At 49.2% G+C, this 18,073-nt stretch overlaps 8 protein-coding genes and 1 non-coding gene across 9 annotated transcripts; 5 read left to right on the forward strand and 4 right to left on the reverse strand.

The window, feature by feature from the left end:
• Nucleotides 1-575: 575 nt before the first annotated feature.
• CI109_100189 (cysteine-tRNA ligase) lies at nucleotides 576-3,616 on the forward strand (the record flags this gene model as incomplete). The annotated part of the gene is made up of 11 exons (XM_032006916.1): nucleotides 576-695; nucleotides 769-857; nucleotides 928-1,024; nucleotides 1,096-1,503; nucleotides 1,571-1,886; nucleotides 1,946-2,178; nucleotides 2,235-2,342; nucleotides 2,411-2,536; nucleotides 2,593-2,699; nucleotides 2,763-3,033; nucleotides 3,092-3,616. 11 exons carry the CDS (start codon nucleotides 576-578, stop codon nucleotides 3,614-3,616), a joined length of 2,400 nt encoding a protein of 799 aa, XP_031858835.1.
• Nucleotides 3,617-3,891: 275 nt separating this feature from the next.
• On the reverse strand, nucleotides 3,892-4,607 carry CI109_100190 (uncharacterized protein; the record flags this gene model as incomplete). The annotated part of the gene is made up of 4 exons (XM_065966736.1): nucleotides 3,892-3,986; nucleotides 4,094-4,240; nucleotides 4,372-4,453; nucleotides 4,533-4,607. 4 exons carry the CDS (start codon nucleotides 4,605-4,607, stop codon nucleotides 3,892-3,894), a joined length of 399 nt encoding a protein of 132 aa, XP_065822808.1.
• Nucleotides 4,608-5,598: 991 nt separating this feature from the next.
• On the forward strand, nucleotides 5,599-5,713 carry CI109_100191. The gene has a single exon (XR_004236758.1). It is a non-coding gene; the product is annotated as a 5S ribosomal RNA (ribosomal RNA).
• A 1,078-nt stretch (nucleotides 5,714-6,791) lies between these two features.
• On the reverse strand, nucleotides 6,792-7,446 carry CI109_100192 (uncharacterized protein; the record flags this gene model as incomplete). Its single annotated transcript, XM_032006917.2, has 3 exons — nucleotides 6,792-7,141; nucleotides 7,262-7,352; nucleotides 7,423-7,446. The coding sequence occupies 3 exons, from the start codon at nucleotides 7,444-7,446 to the stop codon at nucleotides 6,792-6,794; spliced, it is 465 nt and encodes a 154-aa protein (XP_031858836.2).
• A 462-nt stretch (nucleotides 7,447-7,908) lies between these two features.
• On the reverse strand, nucleotides 7,909-8,751 carry CI109_100193 (uncharacterized protein; the record flags this gene model as incomplete). Its single annotated transcript, XM_032006918.1, has 4 exons — nucleotides 7,909-7,973; nucleotides 8,134-8,205; nucleotides 8,305-8,386; nucleotides 8,518-8,751. The coding sequence occupies 4 exons, from the start codon at nucleotides 8,749-8,751 to the stop codon at nucleotides 7,909-7,911; spliced, it is 453 nt and encodes a 150-aa protein (XP_031858837.1).
• Nucleotides 8,752-9,262: 511 nt separating this feature from the next.
• CI109_100194 (uncharacterized protein) lies at nucleotides 9,263-10,521 on the forward strand (the record flags this gene model as incomplete). The annotated part of the gene is made up of 8 exons (XM_032006919.2): nucleotides 9,263-9,273; nucleotides 9,359-9,539; nucleotides 9,600-9,606; nucleotides 9,674-9,701; nucleotides 9,777-9,841; nucleotides 9,901-9,971; nucleotides 10,034-10,196; nucleotides 10,283-10,521. 8 exons carry the CDS (start codon nucleotides 9,263-9,265, stop codon nucleotides 10,519-10,521), a joined length of 765 nt encoding a protein of 254 aa, XP_031858838.2.
• A 411-nt stretch (nucleotides 10,522-10,932) lies between these two features.
• On the forward strand, nucleotides 10,933-11,586 carry CI109_100195 (uncharacterized protein; the record flags this gene model as incomplete). Its single annotated transcript, XM_032006920.1, has 1 exon — nucleotides 10,933-11,586. The coding sequence occupies one exon, from the start codon at nucleotides 10,933-10,935 to the stop codon at nucleotides 11,584-11,586; it is 654 nt and encodes a 217-aa protein (XP_031858839.1).
• Nucleotides 11,587-12,037: 451 nt separating this feature from the next.
• Nucleotides 12,038-14,664, forward strand: CI109_100196 (NADH dehydrogenase (quinone), G subunit; the record flags this gene model as incomplete). The annotated part of the gene is made up of 7 exons (XM_032006921.1): nucleotides 12,038-12,095; nucleotides 12,199-12,305; nucleotides 12,368-12,375; nucleotides 12,443-12,463; nucleotides 12,527-12,581; nucleotides 12,638-13,966; nucleotides 14,026-14,664. 7 exons carry the CDS (start codon nucleotides 12,038-12,040, stop codon nucleotides 14,662-14,664), a joined length of 2,217 nt encoding a protein of 738 aa, XP_031858840.1.
• A 273-nt stretch (nucleotides 14,665-14,937) lies between these two features.
• On the reverse strand, nucleotides 14,938-17,835 carry CI109_100197 (uncharacterized protein; the record flags this gene model as incomplete). The annotated part of the gene is made up of 10 exons (XM_032006922.1): nucleotides 14,938-15,334; nucleotides 15,404-15,559; nucleotides 15,632-16,026; nucleotides 16,101-16,436; nucleotides 16,495-16,619; nucleotides 16,767-17,007; nucleotides 17,132-17,301; nucleotides 17,379-17,497; nucleotides 17,586-17,662; nucleotides 17,746-17,835. The coding sequence occupies 10 exons, from the start codon at nucleotides 17,833-17,835 to the stop codon at nucleotides 14,938-14,940; spliced, it is 2,106 nt and encodes a 701-aa protein (XP_031858841.1).
• Between the last annotated feature and the right edge of the window lie 238 nt (nucleotides 17,836-18,073).

Consider the following 18,073-nt stretch of genomic DNA (forward strand, 5'->3'; position numbering starts at 1 on the left):
ACTTGACTTCGGATTTCGCTCAGCGACCAACTCAAACTTTACAGCATACACTGCTGATAGTAATGTTAGGAAACATAAGAATGCCGTCGTCCGTAATATCATCATGAGGATCGGGTATACTTGATCGTAGTCGACGGCGTAGTGAGATCGTTACTGTCGTTTTGTGCTATGATATATGTAAGAGTACAGCTTTCGCCCAAAGTCAGTTCAGTTCGAACCCAACTCCCTCCACGTAACGAACGCGTACAATCCTTAGGCTCGGGAATTTCGTTTTCGCATGCCTATCTTTTATAGATTGTGGTTGTTTCAACATTCCGTCTCCGGTTCGGGGCGAGAGAGACTGAACAAGGAGTCGAAAAGTCTGAACGTATCAAAGCGACTACAAAGACAAAGGACTCCCTGTCACTCATCGAAGCATCTTCGACATTTCGCATCACATCATCGTCTCGGTCTCAAAAACCTGTATGAGGTCTTCCCTCAATATACTCCGACGTTCTTTACCTACCTTTGCTTCTCAAACTGCCCTTCAACTCAAACTACGACCCACTCTTTCAACCATCACTAGGGGATTCACGATGTCTGCTCCGACTGATGCTCCCAAAGCATCAAGTTCTGCTCAACCAGAATGGGTGAGACCGACTAAGACTGTCGACGAACCTGTTCTGAGAGTATACAACTCGCTCACGAGGAGCAAGGTATGTCAGCTGGCTTTCACACAGACCTCGTAGAGGTGGAAGCGGAGGTAGCTGACGAGGGATGTTTGTGCAGGACGAGTTCGTGCCTACTAAAGGAAGACAGGTGGATTGGTACAACTGTGGTCCGACAGTATACGACTCTTCTCATATGGGTCACGCTAGGTGAGCTGCTACTCTGTAATCAAACTGTGTTTGGTCCGCGCTCGACTAACCTTTCTCGTATCATGTTCAGAAACTACCTCACACAAGATATCGTGAGACGGATATTGAGAGATTACTTTGGATACGATGTCAATTTCGTCATGAACATCACCGACATTGACGACAAGGTATGTAGCTCCCTCACAAGGGCGATCAAGTCCGGAGAGAGATTACTAACGTGTGTGACTGATTCGCATAGATCATCCTTCGAGCACGAGAATCATACCTCCTCGCTCAGACAGTATCTTCCAACTCCTCTCTCACACCCCAACTCCTCTCCACAACCCAAGAAGCATTCACCAAATTCCTCACTTCAAAACTCATCAAATCACTTCCTTCTCCCGTCGAACCTCCTTCCTCACCCAACGCTACCTCGTTCGACCATTTCGAGGCTATTGTGACGAAAGACCAGAGCGATGCGGCTTGGGCGAAAAGCGCGAGAGAGAAGGAAGAGAAGTTTGGATTATACCTTGCTAGTTTGAGTAAGGCGAGAGTGGCGTATAATGTCGCTGAGAAGAGAATAGAGAAGGACGATGTTGGTGGTGAGGGTGTGAGAGATTTGGTGGATGGAGCAAGTGACGTTCTCGGACCTTATCTTGGTGATACTGTGAGTGAAGATTGTTACATCGCGTAATGGGCGGACGACGCTAACCTGGTCCATTGACTGATCTTAGCTCGGCGACACCATTGCCGACCCCATCTCTGTCTCTCGTCAACTTGCCTCTCACTGGGAAGCCAAATACTTCGAAGACATGAATCGACTACACATCCTTCCTCCCGACACCGTCACCCGAGTATCAGAATATGTCCCTGAGATCGTCACTTTCGTCCAACGGATCATTGACAATGGTTTTGCGTACGAGGGTGGAGGTAGTGTTTGGTTCGATGTTGGCAAATTCGAAGGAGCAGACGGCGATGGGTTCAGACACGAGTATGCCAAGCTGCAACCAGGTAGTAAGGGCAATAAGAAGCTGTTGGATGAAGGAGAGGGTAAGTTGTGCGGTATCGGTGAAAAAAACCGGCTCAGCTGACTGTGTTCGTATTTTTAGGTGCTCTGACCGCGTCCCAGGGGAAGAAACAAGCTGCGGACTTTGCATTGTGGAAGGGCAAATCAAAGCCTGGAGAACCGGCATGGCCATCACCGTGGGGAGAAGGTAGACCAGGATGGCACATTGAATGTTCCGTCATGGCCAGCGAGGTTTTAGGCAGAGGCATGGACATTCACTCGGGTGGCGTGGACTTGATGTTCCCGCATCACGACAATGAGCTCGCCCAAGCTGAGGTGAGTTCAGCCGTGCCTTGCACGACCGCTATCCGAGAGCTGATTCGGAAGAGTAGGCATATCACGGCTGCAGACAATGGGTGAACTACTTCTTGCACACCGGACACCTGCATATCGAAGGTTTGAAGATGAGCAAGTCGTTGAAGAATTTTATCACCATCGAGGTACGTTCTCGGCATATGACCAGTACACGAGACGTTCAGACTGATACTAGATCCACCGAAATTTGCAGGAGGCGCTTCGTGATTACTCTGCGAGGCAATTACGACTCGCCTTTATGCTTCAGACGTGGTCTGCCAAGCTCGATTTCAAGAAAGATCTGATCATCGACACGAAGTCAAAAGAGGAAACCTTTGACGTGAGCTTCTTGCCTCTCAAAGTCGTGATGCCAGTAGCTGACGCTTGATTTGACAGAACTTCTTCACCAACGTGAGAGCGAGAATGAACGATGCTGCCAGTAGAGGTGTCAACACCGATGGAAAGCATCACTACGATGAGCTGGAGAAAGCACTGAACGCGGAGTGAGTTGTTCTCGACGAGCTAATAGCTGAGTGCACGTATGCTGACTTGATTGCCCTCTTTAGATTGCACAAAGCTCAATTCGACTTCCGAGCAGCTCTTTGCGATTCATTCAACACCCCTGCCGCTGTTCAGGTCCTTCTCGACCTCATTGCCAAGGTCAACATCTACCTCTCAACCCGAGGAAGGGAATATAACATCGCACCAGTGGTCAACATCGCCCAGTGGATTACAAGAATGTTGAAGACGTTCGGCTTGGGTGAGGGTAGCGCGGTCAGTGATGCCACAGCGATCGGATGGGGCAAGGAGGGTGAGGAAGGTGCCGGTGCTGGTGATGTGAGTTGTCATTTGCCAAGTCGACCTGGAGATGTCAACTGATTCGTCTTCTGCACAGTTCGAGACCAAGCTCGACCCCTACTTACGTGCTATCTCCACGTTCCGAGACGAGATTCGACGCCTTGCCATTGCCTCTTCATCACCTTCCGAGATCCTAGCGCTCTGCGACCGATTCCGAGACAACGACCTCGTCAACCTCGGTGTCCAGCTTGACGACGGACAAGGAGCCGACGGTGGTGCTCTATACAAATTAGTCGACCCTTCAATCCTTATCAAAGCTCGAGAGGAGAAAGCGCAAGCAGCTGCCGACAAAGCCGCGAAGAAGGCCGCTACAGCTGCAGCTGCTGAACAGAAACGAATCGCGACGTTAGAAAAGGGTAAAGTGGCCCCGAAAGACATGTTCAGACCGCCCAACGTTGTCGAAGGACTGTATACTGCATGGGATGAGCAAGGTTTACCGACGAAAGATGGTGAAGGGAAGGAGTTGAGTAAGGGTTTACAGAAGAAGTGTGCGAAAGAGGCGAAGATCCAGGAGAAGGCGCATGAGGCGTATTTGGCCTGGGTCAAGGAGAAGGGAGAGTAAAGCGGATAGAAAGGTTAGAGAAGGCAGTGGTATATATCTGCTCCGCATTTGATACCATGAGATATTAGGTAGATACTCGATACATACAATATGGCATTAATGGTGTGGTTTGTGAGAATGCGAGATGTCCGGCGAGAATCTTACTGCCCACAAATGAGATACAATATTTGGATTTTGATTAATACAACGATGAAGCCCCGTCCCCGATCTCGTCTATTCCAGCTACAATTCGGTCCGCTTCCTCTCGCGAAACAGCCACGTCAACAGTGCGTAAATCACGCATGGATCGCCTGCCCTTGATGATCGTCCGATGACCAGATCTTTGGATCCACTTTCAAAGTCTCATTATGTGGTCGAGAGATCAACGTCGCTACCCACGTCACGTCACAAGTCAACGAATCAGCCCAAAACGGTCCAACTAAAATGCTCGAATTTTCGAATAGTTATCCGAGATCGGAGATTCAAATTCCAACTCACGCGGTCCGCCTCCTATATCCGCAAAGACTTTCTTCAACCCCTTCTCGAGACGATGCACTTGTCTCGGTTTGAACTCTTTTCGTTGTCCGAAACAGATTGAAGTGGAATTGGGTTTTTCGGGTAATATCACAAAAGGTGGATTTCCACCTACACGCAGTAAATCATCAGTGATCAACGATGCTCTGTTCCAATCCCACTTCCGCTTATCTTCTCGCACTTCAAATACCAGACAGACGCACGATGCGATGTGATGTGTAGGATTATGAGCGTCGACCCACCTCTGTGCCAATCGTGATTACACGATAACCTCTTATATATCCGTTGTGGTTCGTCAGGTCCTTGAAACGTATATTGTAACTTCTGCAAAGCCACATTCATACATACATGAGTCAATACGAGCCTCCCCAAGACGTATTACGGCGAAGAGAAGCACACGCACATAGGGTAATCTGGCTATACGTTCGGAAGCAGCTTCGTCGAAGCCTGATCGAGGAGCGGATGCGTTGTGTCCCATACTACGATACGTGTACGTGTAGTAATCGGTGCACCGAAGTTGTCTTGTGAGAAAGTTGCACAGATCAATACAGTGTGATGAGAGCTAGTCGCTAGATATTTGCATGGGCGATCGATGCGAACGCGGATCGTCCAACTTATACTTATACTTGGATCGTTGCCAGTTGATAATCTGGAGAAGGGACGTGAAAGGTCGGCTGATCTTCGGTAGTATGACTCCAAATGGTGGAGTTATAAGACATCATCTACGAGGTATCATACTGTACAGTTCCAGATCTAAGTTATTTTGTTAATCACATCAGTAGACTCACTCGAGGGATTAATTAGAAGTTTCGTAGAATATATGATACGCTTGGCTGGGCTACAATCTGAACGACTAAACTGCACTTCTACGCGAGGTGAGACACCTACCTCAACTATATTCTGCGCTAGTCTACGATCTACAAGGGTCTAGGTGAAACATCCGTGGAGCTGATCACGTCTCTCGTCTCTGCCTCGCACTTCTTGCACTATACACTAGCACGATAAAAACCCTGTCAGCTGCAAATTAGATGTGCTGCGTTTATGGATGGGTTTACCAGCTATAGCAGGAGTATGGTCTTTGAAGTGAAGGTTTTGGCAATGATGAGCTGTTCAAGACATGTTCGGAGGTTGATCTCCGTAGAATGGACCTTTCGGACAGGGTATTAGCCGGTCCGAGAGTCAAACTTCCTAACCTAACGGAGTTGCATTCCTTTGCAGATGTCTGTGCACAGTGATGATCGAGCAAATATGTCCTACTGTAAGTGCCAAGTCTGTGCGCTACAAGATAAGAACACATTCAAAGATAAAATGTCCGTAGTCTCGTCAAAATGGTTTCTACCTTCCTATATACATACTCCAAGGGTGAATCTCGGATCCTGACGAGGTTCAAACATTACCTCCAAGCATGCTTCTGCTTTTCACCTTCAACTGTCTGCTGTCATTGTGCGCACGGACCTCTTTTTTTCATCTACGGCCATAGAACCTAGAAAACGCCGCATCCCGTCTGATCTGCGCAGCTAAGCTGGGTACCGCACGGTTAGTACCAAGGTGGGGGACCACTTGGGAATCCCGGGTGCTGTAGTTTTTCTTTTCTTTTGCAACTTACTTTTTGGATTGGAGAAGCGAGTCTCAAAATCCTTTTTGCAGTACAAGGGAGTGGGAGATCGGTGTCGATCACGGAGGATTGATATTGATAGGGGAGAAAGGTAACCCCTTCGGAGGTTTAGATGAGGGTCAAATATACACAAACAATGCACGGTTCGCTGATGCCATAAATAGCACTAGGGGGCAAAATGGCTCGAGCGGGTTGTCAAAGGGGTTGAAGCGTTTCAGGTATTCCCTGTGCAGCCACGTTATGCGTGTATGAACGCTCCGGTATCCCACATCATTGCCTCGTCAGCAGTTGCTTCCTCTCATGGAGCAGAAGTTCTACCCTCGACCAATGTTCCTGGTGTCAATCATGCAAGGATCGCTTCCTTTTCCTCTGGTGTGAACTTTTCCATCCCAATTTTTCGAGAGAGATAACCAAAGTTATCGATACCTGTCATACTTTCTCCTGAGTGTGGGCTGCACCGTAGAATACAGCTCAGTGAGATATTCCCTGCGCACGGATCATTCGAGCGTCCAAACTACGGTCTTCGATGATTCTGCCGATTAATCGGCTGTACAGACGCTCACATCACCAATATTGGTGCAATCGCTTTTCGATAGGGAGGAATGTGAGGAATCTCAGCAGCTCAATCTCCTCTCAAGGTAGCAGACGGATGGCGTGAATCAGACAATCGGTCACAGACACCCCCTAGCAAGGATCTGCTCACCGACGTACATGTGTGACAGGCATGATAATTGACGTGACTGGAAGCAAGCATGCTGTCATAGATATCAAGTGCGTGAATGTCCGAACGTGGGGCTTGTGAGGCGAAGTAAGCGATGCATCAAAATCCGTGATACGCTTTACAGTTCAAGGGGTAATTGTGTGTTTGAGTGTGATCGAAGAATCAGTACCCTCCTTTGACAAGGTGAGAACTCCCTTTCCACGCCACTCTACGCCACGAGATACAGTATCTTCCGATTGATCGTCAAGCTTCGACCTGCACGACGAAAAAAAAACCTTTTGAAGATGTTGAGGGATGCACACACACGCAGAAGTTGTCTTGTAGAGTCACTTGACACAGGTATACTGTATACATACAACCCTCTCCCTTTGACGTGTTTCGTATAAGGTATTTACAACTCTGATCGCTCGAGGAAGGACGATGACCTGTCCTCGGTGGCTACTCTGCAACTGTGCAATGAAGCACATTTCGTTGGTCAGAAATGTTGTCTCGGGGCAGACAAAGAGATCCACGATGCACTCACTGGATGTTCCATATGGGAGAATACTCTCCACTCTCCTCAATTCGTCAGGCGTGAAAGGCCAATTGCGAAATAGTGTGATTTGCTGTTGACCAGGACATCCTCGGAGTCGTTCCTCGTGTGTGAGTGGGAGAAGCTCGACATGTGGTTCGTATCCTGCAATAGGGTTATGACAATCAGTTACTTTTTGAGACGCCATGAAGGAAGAGTACAAATTTGGTTGCAGGAAGTCTCGTTTGATAGGTAGAGTGTTTACGATATTTCTCGAGGACATACCGTAGGCAAAGCAAGCTCTGATACGAGCGACATAAGCGTTGAATTCTGCGTAAGAGAACGAATTGATCATCGTCCCGCAATATGATTGAGCCTGTGGTGTTGCGTCAGCCATACCCCATGACCTCAGCAGTGTCGATGGAAAGTGAGTCGAGCGGACTTACGTAGAGTTCGCCTGACATGAACATGATTGCGGTTTTCGGTGGTATGTATCTTGTCTGTCGGCATTGACGACGACGAAACCGGTCATATTAATAAGATATAAGACAAATGACTCCCAGTTCAGATGATGTAGAATGTTAGTCATCCTCATGCAGCGCTTCTTTGTCAGAAGCAGTGTCAGTCGGTCATGGATTGACTTTGCGTCCGAGATTAGAAGCATTGTGCCTTGCGTACTTTATTAGCTGATCGACAACCGTCATTGTCACTCCTCTCCCGATCATGATTCCAGTGGTCCAGACCAGACACCAACCCCGCCTCGTGGCACAGCACCGTGCTGTGAGGGGCCACTCACACGCACAGACCCCCCTTTGATACACACACGCAGGGTCATGAACTGCGTTAAATGGTCCGTGCGGTCCTTCGATGTCATCCGAAGCACTGCCATGCATCCTATTTGTGGTATTGTGTCATCGCCATCGGTATCAAACTTATAGCTTGAGAACACTCTCGTTCAACTTGAGACCGCATTTAACAAAAGTCGCGAGGAAACAGACTGCGTTCGGAGAAGGCAAGGTCAGCTCCATTTTTCAAGCAGTGCTGTGCATGTATGTCACGGTAGACCGGGATAGACATCGACACCGAAGCAGCACAGGAAAGAAGTGATGAAGGGAAGAGGCGATGTAGCCGTGAGTGATATATGATGCTATACTCACAGTTACATCCCCAATAGATGATACTTCGGATGAACGATTTGCCACGAGTGTCGAATTTGATGTATGCCCAGACTATAAGACAGTCAGCGAGCGATCAAGACGAGCTGTAGGTTGAAATATGGGTCTAAATGCAACAGTGTGTGGTGGTGAAGAGGGATCACAATGACTCACTATACAACCATCTCAGAACAAAGTAGCCGATGGAGACTTTGTTCATGAAAGAGGCAGGGAGACCCATTGCATTGCCCGCGATCTACAAACGAGTGATCAGTCATCAGCTTTACTTCATTGCTCCCACATGTACGGTTCACTCCAGCACTACTTCTCTCTTCACTCCCTCGTCGCTCTCTGTCTCCGGTACAAGAAAGTGCAGACAACACTCACAATAGCTGCAAACATGATCGGTTGGTTCTCTGTACAGTTCTCGTGCGCCGCCTGTCTCCTTCTCAACATGTCCGTCACCTTCTTATCGAATTTACCACTCTTCTCCATGTAGTCCAATGTCGTTCGAGGGCTGACATTGTTCTTGACACCATAGCGGACGACAGCACCTCGATTGGAAGCGAGGAGAGTCTGGAGGAAGATGGCAGGGATGGCGTAGAACGAGTAGTTTGACATGGTGGAACGCGACTATACTATAGATCTATAAGCTGTTACGAGGACCGAACAAATTGAGAAAGCAATTGGACAGAATGGATGTATGTGTTTCTGGAGAGAAGGATGAAAGTGATTGTTGTTATCGTTCGAGGAAGCACTGGGCAGAAATGTTATTTACTTTGACCAGATGCGGTTACTCCCCCGCGCGTACCCGGATTCAGATCGCTCCGTAAAGACCGGAACGGGACGTGAAATCCTATGTCAATCCACGAACAACAAAGAAAGCAATGGGACTCGCATACGATATGTCCTGTTTGCATCTGCATATAAGTCATGGGGTGATGTATAGGGCGAGTTCTGAGAGAGTGTGCGAGCATACAGCAACAAATCGTGATAAGATCTTTGGCTATGTAATATGACAGGGAGAGGTTCCGAAAATGTGTATTTCAATTGCTTTACGTGAGGTGATTTACGTGAAAACAAACTATGACGACAGGGGACGATCAGTCCAAAAGTTCAAAGATCATAGTTCATGATCGTATTGTGAATCACTGTTGATTCTAGCTCGCTACATCATCAACTTGCATCACTATCTCATTGATTGATATTGACCGTTACTATCGGCTAGACCATCTCAAACACCACCCCTCAAGATGTCTCGTCCTCATCCATCCACCACTACACCCAAAGCGGTCGACGCGCATCCCAAGACGTTGCGAATCATCTTCCATGTCGTCTCTGCAGCCATTATGATCAATGGTTTTGTAGGAATACAAGGATCGCCAATCACCAATGCTATAGGACCTCAGGTGAGCTGCAACGATACATGTCATCATGTTTCATTCAGCTGACGAATTGCTTTCATGTAGTATGGAGGTGTGTTGCGTCGTGACGGTCGTCGATCATGTTGACGAGTGCTAATGTTGAATGTCAACAAACGCAGGATTCTTCCAGTATCTCACGATATTAGGGTGAGTCCATACAGAGATGACGGACCGCAAGTCTTCGTCAATAGTGGGCTATGATGTCTGACCACTACTTGGCAGGCTCTTCGCCTCGGTCACTTGCATGCTTCTATCAACCATCTCAGACTATCTCCCTGGCGTTACTTGTGGGTTGTTTCTCTTGATCTGACCGAATGCTGTTTCCGAGCTAATCCTTCTCGACCAGTCTTCCGACCTATAAAGCGCGTCTTCTTGCTCGCTGCCCTTCCCGTAGAGCTCGTCATCTCGTCCATCTACGTGAGAGGTCCATCTTGAACGACCACCGTCTTTCAATCTGCTAATAATGAATCGGTTGGCAGTGGTCCCTCGTCCTTTTTGCACCACATCTCATGCTTCCTTCTAATTCCAGTGCAGGGAACCCTTCTGAACCGTCTTCAGCGGAGGGCATGGACTCGCTCTTCCGGATCCCCTTATGGATGGACATCAGCATGCACTTGGTACCTGCTTTGGCTCTGATCGCAGGTAAGTGCATAGTCTCTCTCTACTGTTCTGTAACTCTGAGTTGAGTATATGTTGCATTGTAACTGATTCACTCCTCACCATTACAGACTTCTTCCTCCTTGAACGCAAATTCCGACCCCCTCAGTCGACTTACGGCGCTCTGCTCCTCGCCACGACATTTGGAATCGCCTACGGATTCTGGGCCGAGCATTGCGCTTCGATCAATGGTCAATTCGCATATCCATTCTTGAATATCATGAACCTTGAACAGAGGGTTGCGACCTATGTCGGGGCGACATTTGGTGCTTGGGCCGTGTTCAGGGGTTTGAATTGGTTGCACAAGTAGACGGATAACTGGGGCGTGTATAGAGTAAGAGGAGTAAGAACAGCCCGCGTACTTACGATTCATGTTCTACATTATGCATCAATAAACACTCGGTTTACCTCTCGGTTTACGATTCGTCAAGGGGCAGCTTGATACACGTTTCATCACCTCCTGGCGGGAGCAATTGACGAGGTGGTGAAAGCACATCAACGTCAAATCGACTTCACATCATCATCACATCAACCAGATGAGAGGATCGTGAAGTGACATGATGAGCTGATGTGCTTCATCATGCATATAAAAAGCCCCAAATATGTGTAAGACTGATTGTGTCCCTCTCAAACTGACATAACGACGCCTCAAAATAAATATCATACTGATCATCGTCACTGAGACACACACGAACAACAACACCTGCAAACAAGGACAACAATGTACCCCTCTCGACCTGCGCCTTCACCACCACGAACCCACACTCTCCCACCCAATCATCCCTTCTCTACGCACGTTGCCTCGAATCAATATACATCGTTCAACGCATCCATGGATTCGTTCCAAACTACACGTACAGCCCCGTCCCCACCGTCCACACCTTCGTCGTACAGAAGAGCGAGAAGTCCAACTGCGAACCTTGCAAAACCGCTCTCACCTACTCGAGTGGCACACAATCTCGGCCATCACTCAATCTACCAATCGCCCAAATCGTACCGCTCGGACAGAGCAGAACCTACTTCGCCCACACCTACACCTTTGATACCGCTTCCTATCGAACTGACACTGTTCGATCCTCGTCCTCGACAGACTCTGCTGAGGGACGTAGAATACATCCTAGGCAAGAAACTTCATTTCCCATTCATACGACGTGTCGCCTCGAACACCGATGATGACAAGAAGACGAAGAAGACGAAAGATCACAAAGAGAAGAGAGGCAGGAGATTGAGGAAGGAGAAAGAATATGATTTGGACGATTGGGCGAGTTGGGATGTCTTGGACGAGATGATCGTCAGGGATGATGTGATACTGAGTGAGCAAGGCTCGGCGAAAGGAAGGCAGTACAAGGGCGTGAAGGGCGGTAACTGGATATGATATAGCATACATGCACGCGTGCGCGGTACTGCTAGAGAGGTCCAGTCGGGAAGCTGGGAGAAAGAAGGATCTACTTTACATACTTTGGGCTTCTGCTTTTTGTACCATAGTTATACCTCGTTCAACAGCAATGCAACGATGATGACACATGAGACGTTGGATTGGTCGCACTTGATCCGAAACGAAAGCGCTGTCATTGGAGGAAATGAAAAGTGCCACAAATCGGAATTTCACCTTTAAATCGCCGTCCCACCGTACATATGCACTGTAACCATCTACCATTCCGAGCATTGTGGTTGCACCGTTTGTGACCGTTGACCGTTGACCATCTTGCTGCTTGTTGCTTGCTGCTTGTTGCTTGTTGCTAAATCACTCTTGTGTCGATATCATACCCCTTCCCCCCAATCCTCCCACCCTCCATCCCTTCAGCGTAGTAACACCAACTCTCAAAATGCTGCGCCATATCGCCGCTGGTAGATCGATCGCTCGTCAAGTCGGTGGACCTTCACGTGAGTTTTGTTGTTCCACCCCATTCAACAATCTCAAATCGACAGTGTGGCGATGTTTCCTTTCTTGGGGAAGCGTACTGACGATTTGCTTGGTAATGCTTAGGAAACCGACTATTCTCCTCTTCTCGACCTAGACAGGCGGATATCACCTTGACTATCGATGGAAAGGAGGTGACAGTTCCTCAAGGGACTGCGTTGATCCAGGCTTGTGTGAGTGTCGCTTGTCGTGAGCCCTGCTGGTGTATGTTTGCTGATACACTTGGTCAATACAGGAAGCTGCGTGAGTAGTTGCGAGACCCACACACCCCGATGAGAAGCTTACGCTGACATTTCCCCTTACTATATAGTGGTGCTGCTGTTCCCCGATTGTGAGCCTTTTCTTCCTTCGTTGCATGGGGCAAATCCAAGCTGACACCTGATACCTATCACAGCTGTTACCATGACCGATTAGCTATCGCTGGTAACTGTCGAATGTGTTTGGTCGAGGTGGGTGATCTGTCCACAGTAGAGAAGAACGTTGATGTGCTAAATCACACTGACAGGTCGAGCGATCACCAAAACCCGTCGCATCATGTGCCATGCCTGCCATGCCCGGTTCCAAAGTCTTCACCAACACCCCTCTCGTCCACAAAGCCCGTGAGGGTGTCATGGAATTCCTTCTCGCCAACCACCCCCTCGACTGTCCCATCTGTGATCAAGGAGGAGAGTGTGATCTTCAAGATCAATCGATGCGATATGGTTCTGATCGAACACGATTCCACGAGATTACAGGAAAGCGAGCGGTGGAGAACAAGGATCTCGGACCTATCGTCAAGACTTCCATGAACAGGTGCATTCAATGTACCCGATGTGTCCGATTCGCCAACGACGTCGCTGGTGTTGAGGATCTCGGTACAACAGGTCGAGGAAACGATCTCCAAATCGGCATGTACATTGAGAAGACTATGGACTCGGAAATGTCAGGAAACATCATCGACCTCTGTCCCGTCGGTGCCCTTACCTCCAAACCATACGCTTTCCAAGCTAGACCTTGGGAGTTGAAGAAGACGGAGAGTGTGGATGTCTTGGATGCTTTGGGTAGCAACATCCGAATCGACTCCAGAGGTGTTCAGGTTATGCGAGTCCAACCCAAGATCAACGATGAGATCAACGAGGAGTGGATCAGCGACAAGACCCGATACGCCAACGATGGATTGAAATACCAACGATTGACAACACCACTCGTCAGAGAGGGCGAGCGATTTGTTCCCGCCGGTTGGGAGCAGGCTTTGGAGACTATCCGACATGGTCTCCTCAACTCAGGTGCTAAGGGAGACGAGATCAAGGCTGTTGCCGGTGCTCTCGCCGATACCGAGACCCTCGTTGCTGTCAAGGACCTCATCAACAGACTAGGCTCCGAGAACCTCGCTCTCGACCAATCTCTTGGTGACGCTCCTCCCGCTGCCTCCGCCGACATCCGATCCAACTACCTCTTCAACACCGGTATTGAGAGCGTTGAGGATGCCGATGCCATTCTTCTCATCGGCACCAACCCCCGACATGAGGCTGCTATCCTCAACTCTCGATTCAGGAAATCCTTCCTTCACCGGGGTACCGATTTCGCCGTGATCGGCGAGAAGTTCGACTCAACTTTCGAGTACGAGCACGTCGGTACCTCCCCCAAGGAGGCTGCCGCCTTCCTTAGCGGTAAGGGTTCCGGCTCATTCGGCAAGATCTGGAAGGAGGCGAAGAAGCCTTTGATCATTGTCGGTAGCGCGGTCACAGAGACCAAGGACGGTGCTGCGGTGTTGAAGGCTGTTAGCAAGCACGTCTTGGACAATGCTGGCAGGTTCTTGACTCCCGAGTGGACCGGTTTCTCCGTCCTCCAACGGGTGAGTGTGGACTGAGAGATGTAGTTTGGTTGTACCATATGCTGACAGGTGTAACTTAGGCCGCCTCTCGAGCTGCTGCTTATGACATCGGATTCACCCCTACTTCCACCGCCGCCTCTACCAAACCTAAATTCGTCTACCTCCTCAACGCTGACGAGTTCGACCCCGCTTCTATTCCCGAGGACGCCTTTGTTGTTTACCAGGGTCACCACGGTGACTTTGGAGCCCAATTCGCCGATGCTTGTCTTCCCGCCGCTGCCTACACTGAAAAGTCCGCGACATGGATCAACACCGAGGGTCGAAGTCAAATGGGACGAACTGCCGTTCCTCCACCTGGAGCCTCCCGAGAAGATTGGAAGATCGTTCGAGCTCTCTCAGAGGTCATTGGACAACCGTTGCCGTATGATAACATCACCGACCTGAGAATTCGATTGCACCAAATCTCACCTTCAGCAGTTCGATATGACGAGGTCGAGAAGCCTTCAGCGGAAATCCTCAAACTTGGTCTCGAGACATTGTCAAATGCAAAGACGGCCGCTGCTTCAGCGAACAAGTTCAAGAAGCCAATAACGGATTTCTACAGGACAGACCCTATCTCCAGAGCGTCAGTCACCATGGCAGAGTGTAGTAAGGCGTTTACAAAGAAGGACTACGAGATCCCAAGTGTGGACGAGGATGCCCAAGCTTCTTACGCTTAAGTCAGAGATGGATGATAGATTGAGGGTTCAGGTATAAGGATAGGACATGAGAGATGATGGTTGAGATGGTGATGCGGTGCCCGCTTGGAGGGTAGTGGATATTTTCTTTCTTTGTAATTGAGCATGCAGATTGGCATTGACACGGCGGTGGAGCGTGAAGCGCGAGGAGCAACAAATTGAAGAAACGAGAAAGCATTTGCACAACGGTTTACATTCTAAGTGCCGAATGCATATATACAATGTGTACCCATCCAGAACTACGCGCTCATCTATCTACCTTCCGCCAGAAGGTGTTCCACTCCTACTGACTCTCTCTTCGACCTTTTGTCTGACATTACCCCACAATCTTCCCGCTCCATCTCTTATACCTCCTGCAACTTGTTCAATCTTTGGAATTTCGAAACTTGCGCCCACTTCACCTGGGTTGGTACGATACAAACCTGAACCTGCTGCGCCTCCTACTGAAAGTTCGTATCCCCCTGCTCGGAGATTGATCCCACCAGCTGAAGCTGAAGATGGTGGGATGGGAGTGGTGGAGGTACTGGGTAATGGGGTAGGAAGGGCTGATGTCGAAGCGTTGGAGAGGAGTGTTGAAGGTGCTGTATTGCTCGGTGGAGCGTATATTGATGTTGGATAATTTTCAGCAGCAGACGAAACCATGTCGATGAAACTGAGCCAGGAGCAAAATGACCACGTCAGCTGTAGTACGTAGGAGAGAAAAATACATGCTGTAGCTCACCTGGTAGAGTTGTGTACCATACTGCCGCCAAGTAAGATCCGTGTCCCACCTGGTCCACCGGCAGGATCGCTCGCCAGCCTTTGGTTCAGCAATGCCACGGCTCGACCTTCTTCGTACGTCGTCCCACCCAACATGAACACGATGATATCCTGAGGTCTACAGCGCAAACGCATCGGTCAGTATGCATATCATCCTTCCTAGGTAGACACGTCCTAAACCGAGACTCACTTTTGTGTTCTGGCCGCTTCATCGCCTTCCAGGAAGGGATAACTCGTCTCTCTCAGTCTCCCTTTCAAGAGCAAATCCAACGTTTGGCTCAGATGCGGTGTATGTTGAGTATAAACGTTTTCCACACCCTTCAATCCTTTGATCGCAGATTTACCTCTACTAAAGAAGTTCTCGTTCATGAATAGATCATCTTGTCGTACGTCTGCCCCAGCGAAATTCAACATAACGTAGACTAGACGTGCTCTTTCGGCTGGGACACCGTTAAGGATCAGTTGATCAACTACTTGGGCAATTTGGTTGCCGACGAGCTTTTGATAGCGCAATGCGTAAAGGATAGCGAGTCGAAGCTTGTTCGCTTGCGGGACTTTTGGTGACGACAGAAGGGTTAAGACGCTCTACAGTGCACGGATACAAACAATCAGCCTCGATACCCTTGTTGGACCTGGCAAATGTGTTGGACTACACTTACCCGCAGATCCGCTTGATGACTCTCCTGACTCGCCAAACTCTGTTCTACCTCACTAACAGCCAACAAATCGTCCCTCTCTACTAGTCTACTCAACTCTCCAACCAACGTCACATGTTTCGTAACGTTCCCACCTAATCTTCTCACTTCGGGGTACTCTTCGACGAACCGTTTCATATCTGCGACTGTCTCGATGCGTGATGTGGCCGCGGGACCCATGGTGGTGTTTCGCGCTTGGTAATCTGAAACGTAGGCCGCAATGGCAGCGCCGAGATCACCAAAGTTGGCAAAGAGATGTTGTGAGAAGAAAGGGTCGGATGATGTAGAGAGTACCAGGTCCTGCGGAAGAGTTAGCTGTTGCTCAGGCACGTCGCACTTGATCAGCTGAGTGACCCACCCGCAGCTCGATGTTCTCTTCTTGCGCTATTCGAACTCGACCGTTGGTGATGCCCAGCAGCTCGTGTACCATTGCTTGGTACGTCCATTGTGACAGCAGAGGTGTAACCGGGTCATTCCGTCGGTCTGGTAAAGAGAGAGATCAGCTCGTTGCTTTGACTGACCTGATGAGATAACATATCCCTCCCATCTCGCCTCGTCCAACACCTCTCCCACGGGCCCACTGATTGACCTTCTCCGACCTGCCACGCTTGGAGGGGAACGCCGACTCACCTAAAATTAACAAGAGCGGAGCTGGCCCTTGTGTCGGTCTAAACTCGAATAGCTCCCTATACGGCGGCTGCTGCATTGCCGCTTGGACCTCCATCGCCAACTTCCTCCCACCGGCTGACATCCTCTCCCAACGGATGACAGGTCGTTTCTTGAGCGATAAGAGGACTGCAAGGATTGCGCGGAGGTGAGATGAGAGGGTTGGTGGGGGAAGATAGAGCGGCGAGGGGAGGTACAGTGGGGGCTGGGGCAAGACAAGGACATAGAGGTGTCAGCACAAATCGGGAGAGAACAAAGATGTCACTAGATCTCGAAGGGGATGGCGATGATCGAGTACAGGCTTCTCGTCAACTTTCTTATCAACTCACATTGGACGGTCCATCACCTCCGTCTGCTAGCGCAGCTTGAGTCAAACTGAAATGGGAATGATATTGTGCCAGATAGTCCGCAAAGTATTCCTGAACCTCTTTGACGACTTCGAACTCGTCAACAGTGGCCATTTCCTCGATCTGTGATTTGGTAAGGGTGTTTGAGAAATCTACGATGGATTGCCATTATGATCAGTCTATGTTCACTCCGGACCACGAGCCCCTACTGGGGAAATTCCCCACTTACATAGCCAGTAACCGCCGTATCTCGGTTTCGCCAATTCCTGCTTCACCCATTCTATACATTGGTCCGTAGGTGATAGAAAAGCGACACATGACAAGTGATTCAATGCTTCTCGGGATGAACTGTGATATGTGATTGAAGTCAGCGGTATTCCTGTCGGGTTGTGTTGGGCGGGTGCAGTGTGCGAAGAGTGTTATAAGGAGGACATACTTGTCTATTCTGTCTGTGAGATACACCTCATGGGCAAGTAGCTCTGATTGAGTAGTCACAAGCGACACGATCGGCGTCTACGTGGCAGCATTAGCGAGCAGCCCACGCAAATGCAGGAGGTGCGCGGTATCCCCAGGATCACAGACAAACGAGAACGCACCGTATGAGCATCTAGCAGTAGTACCTTCATCCCAGGTACTTCGGTGATCATCTTCATCACGTACGTCTGCACGGCTTTGAGGACGTCCATCGTGAGCAGTGTACAGTGTTCGATGACGACCAAGGACCAGAATCGATTGATTTATAGCTATGTTAGTGTAGTTGGTGAAACAGACGTATGGTCATGAGGCTATTCACTTGGTGATTGTTGTTGTTGGTGAGGTGTAACGGTGACCAGGTGTGCTCGTTGATGATGAACGAGGGTCCCCGCACTTGCTCTCACTATTACCCGGTCAAGGTGCCACGTTGGATTGATATCAACCTTGCTA

This window comes from Kwoniella shandongensis, chromosome 1 (assembly GCF_008629635.2).
Source record: "Kwoniella shandongensis chromosome 1, complete sequence".
Taxonomy (NCBI): Eukaryota; Fungi; Basidiomycota; class Tremellomycetes; order Tremellales; family Cryptococcaceae; genus Kwoniella; species Kwoniella shandongensis.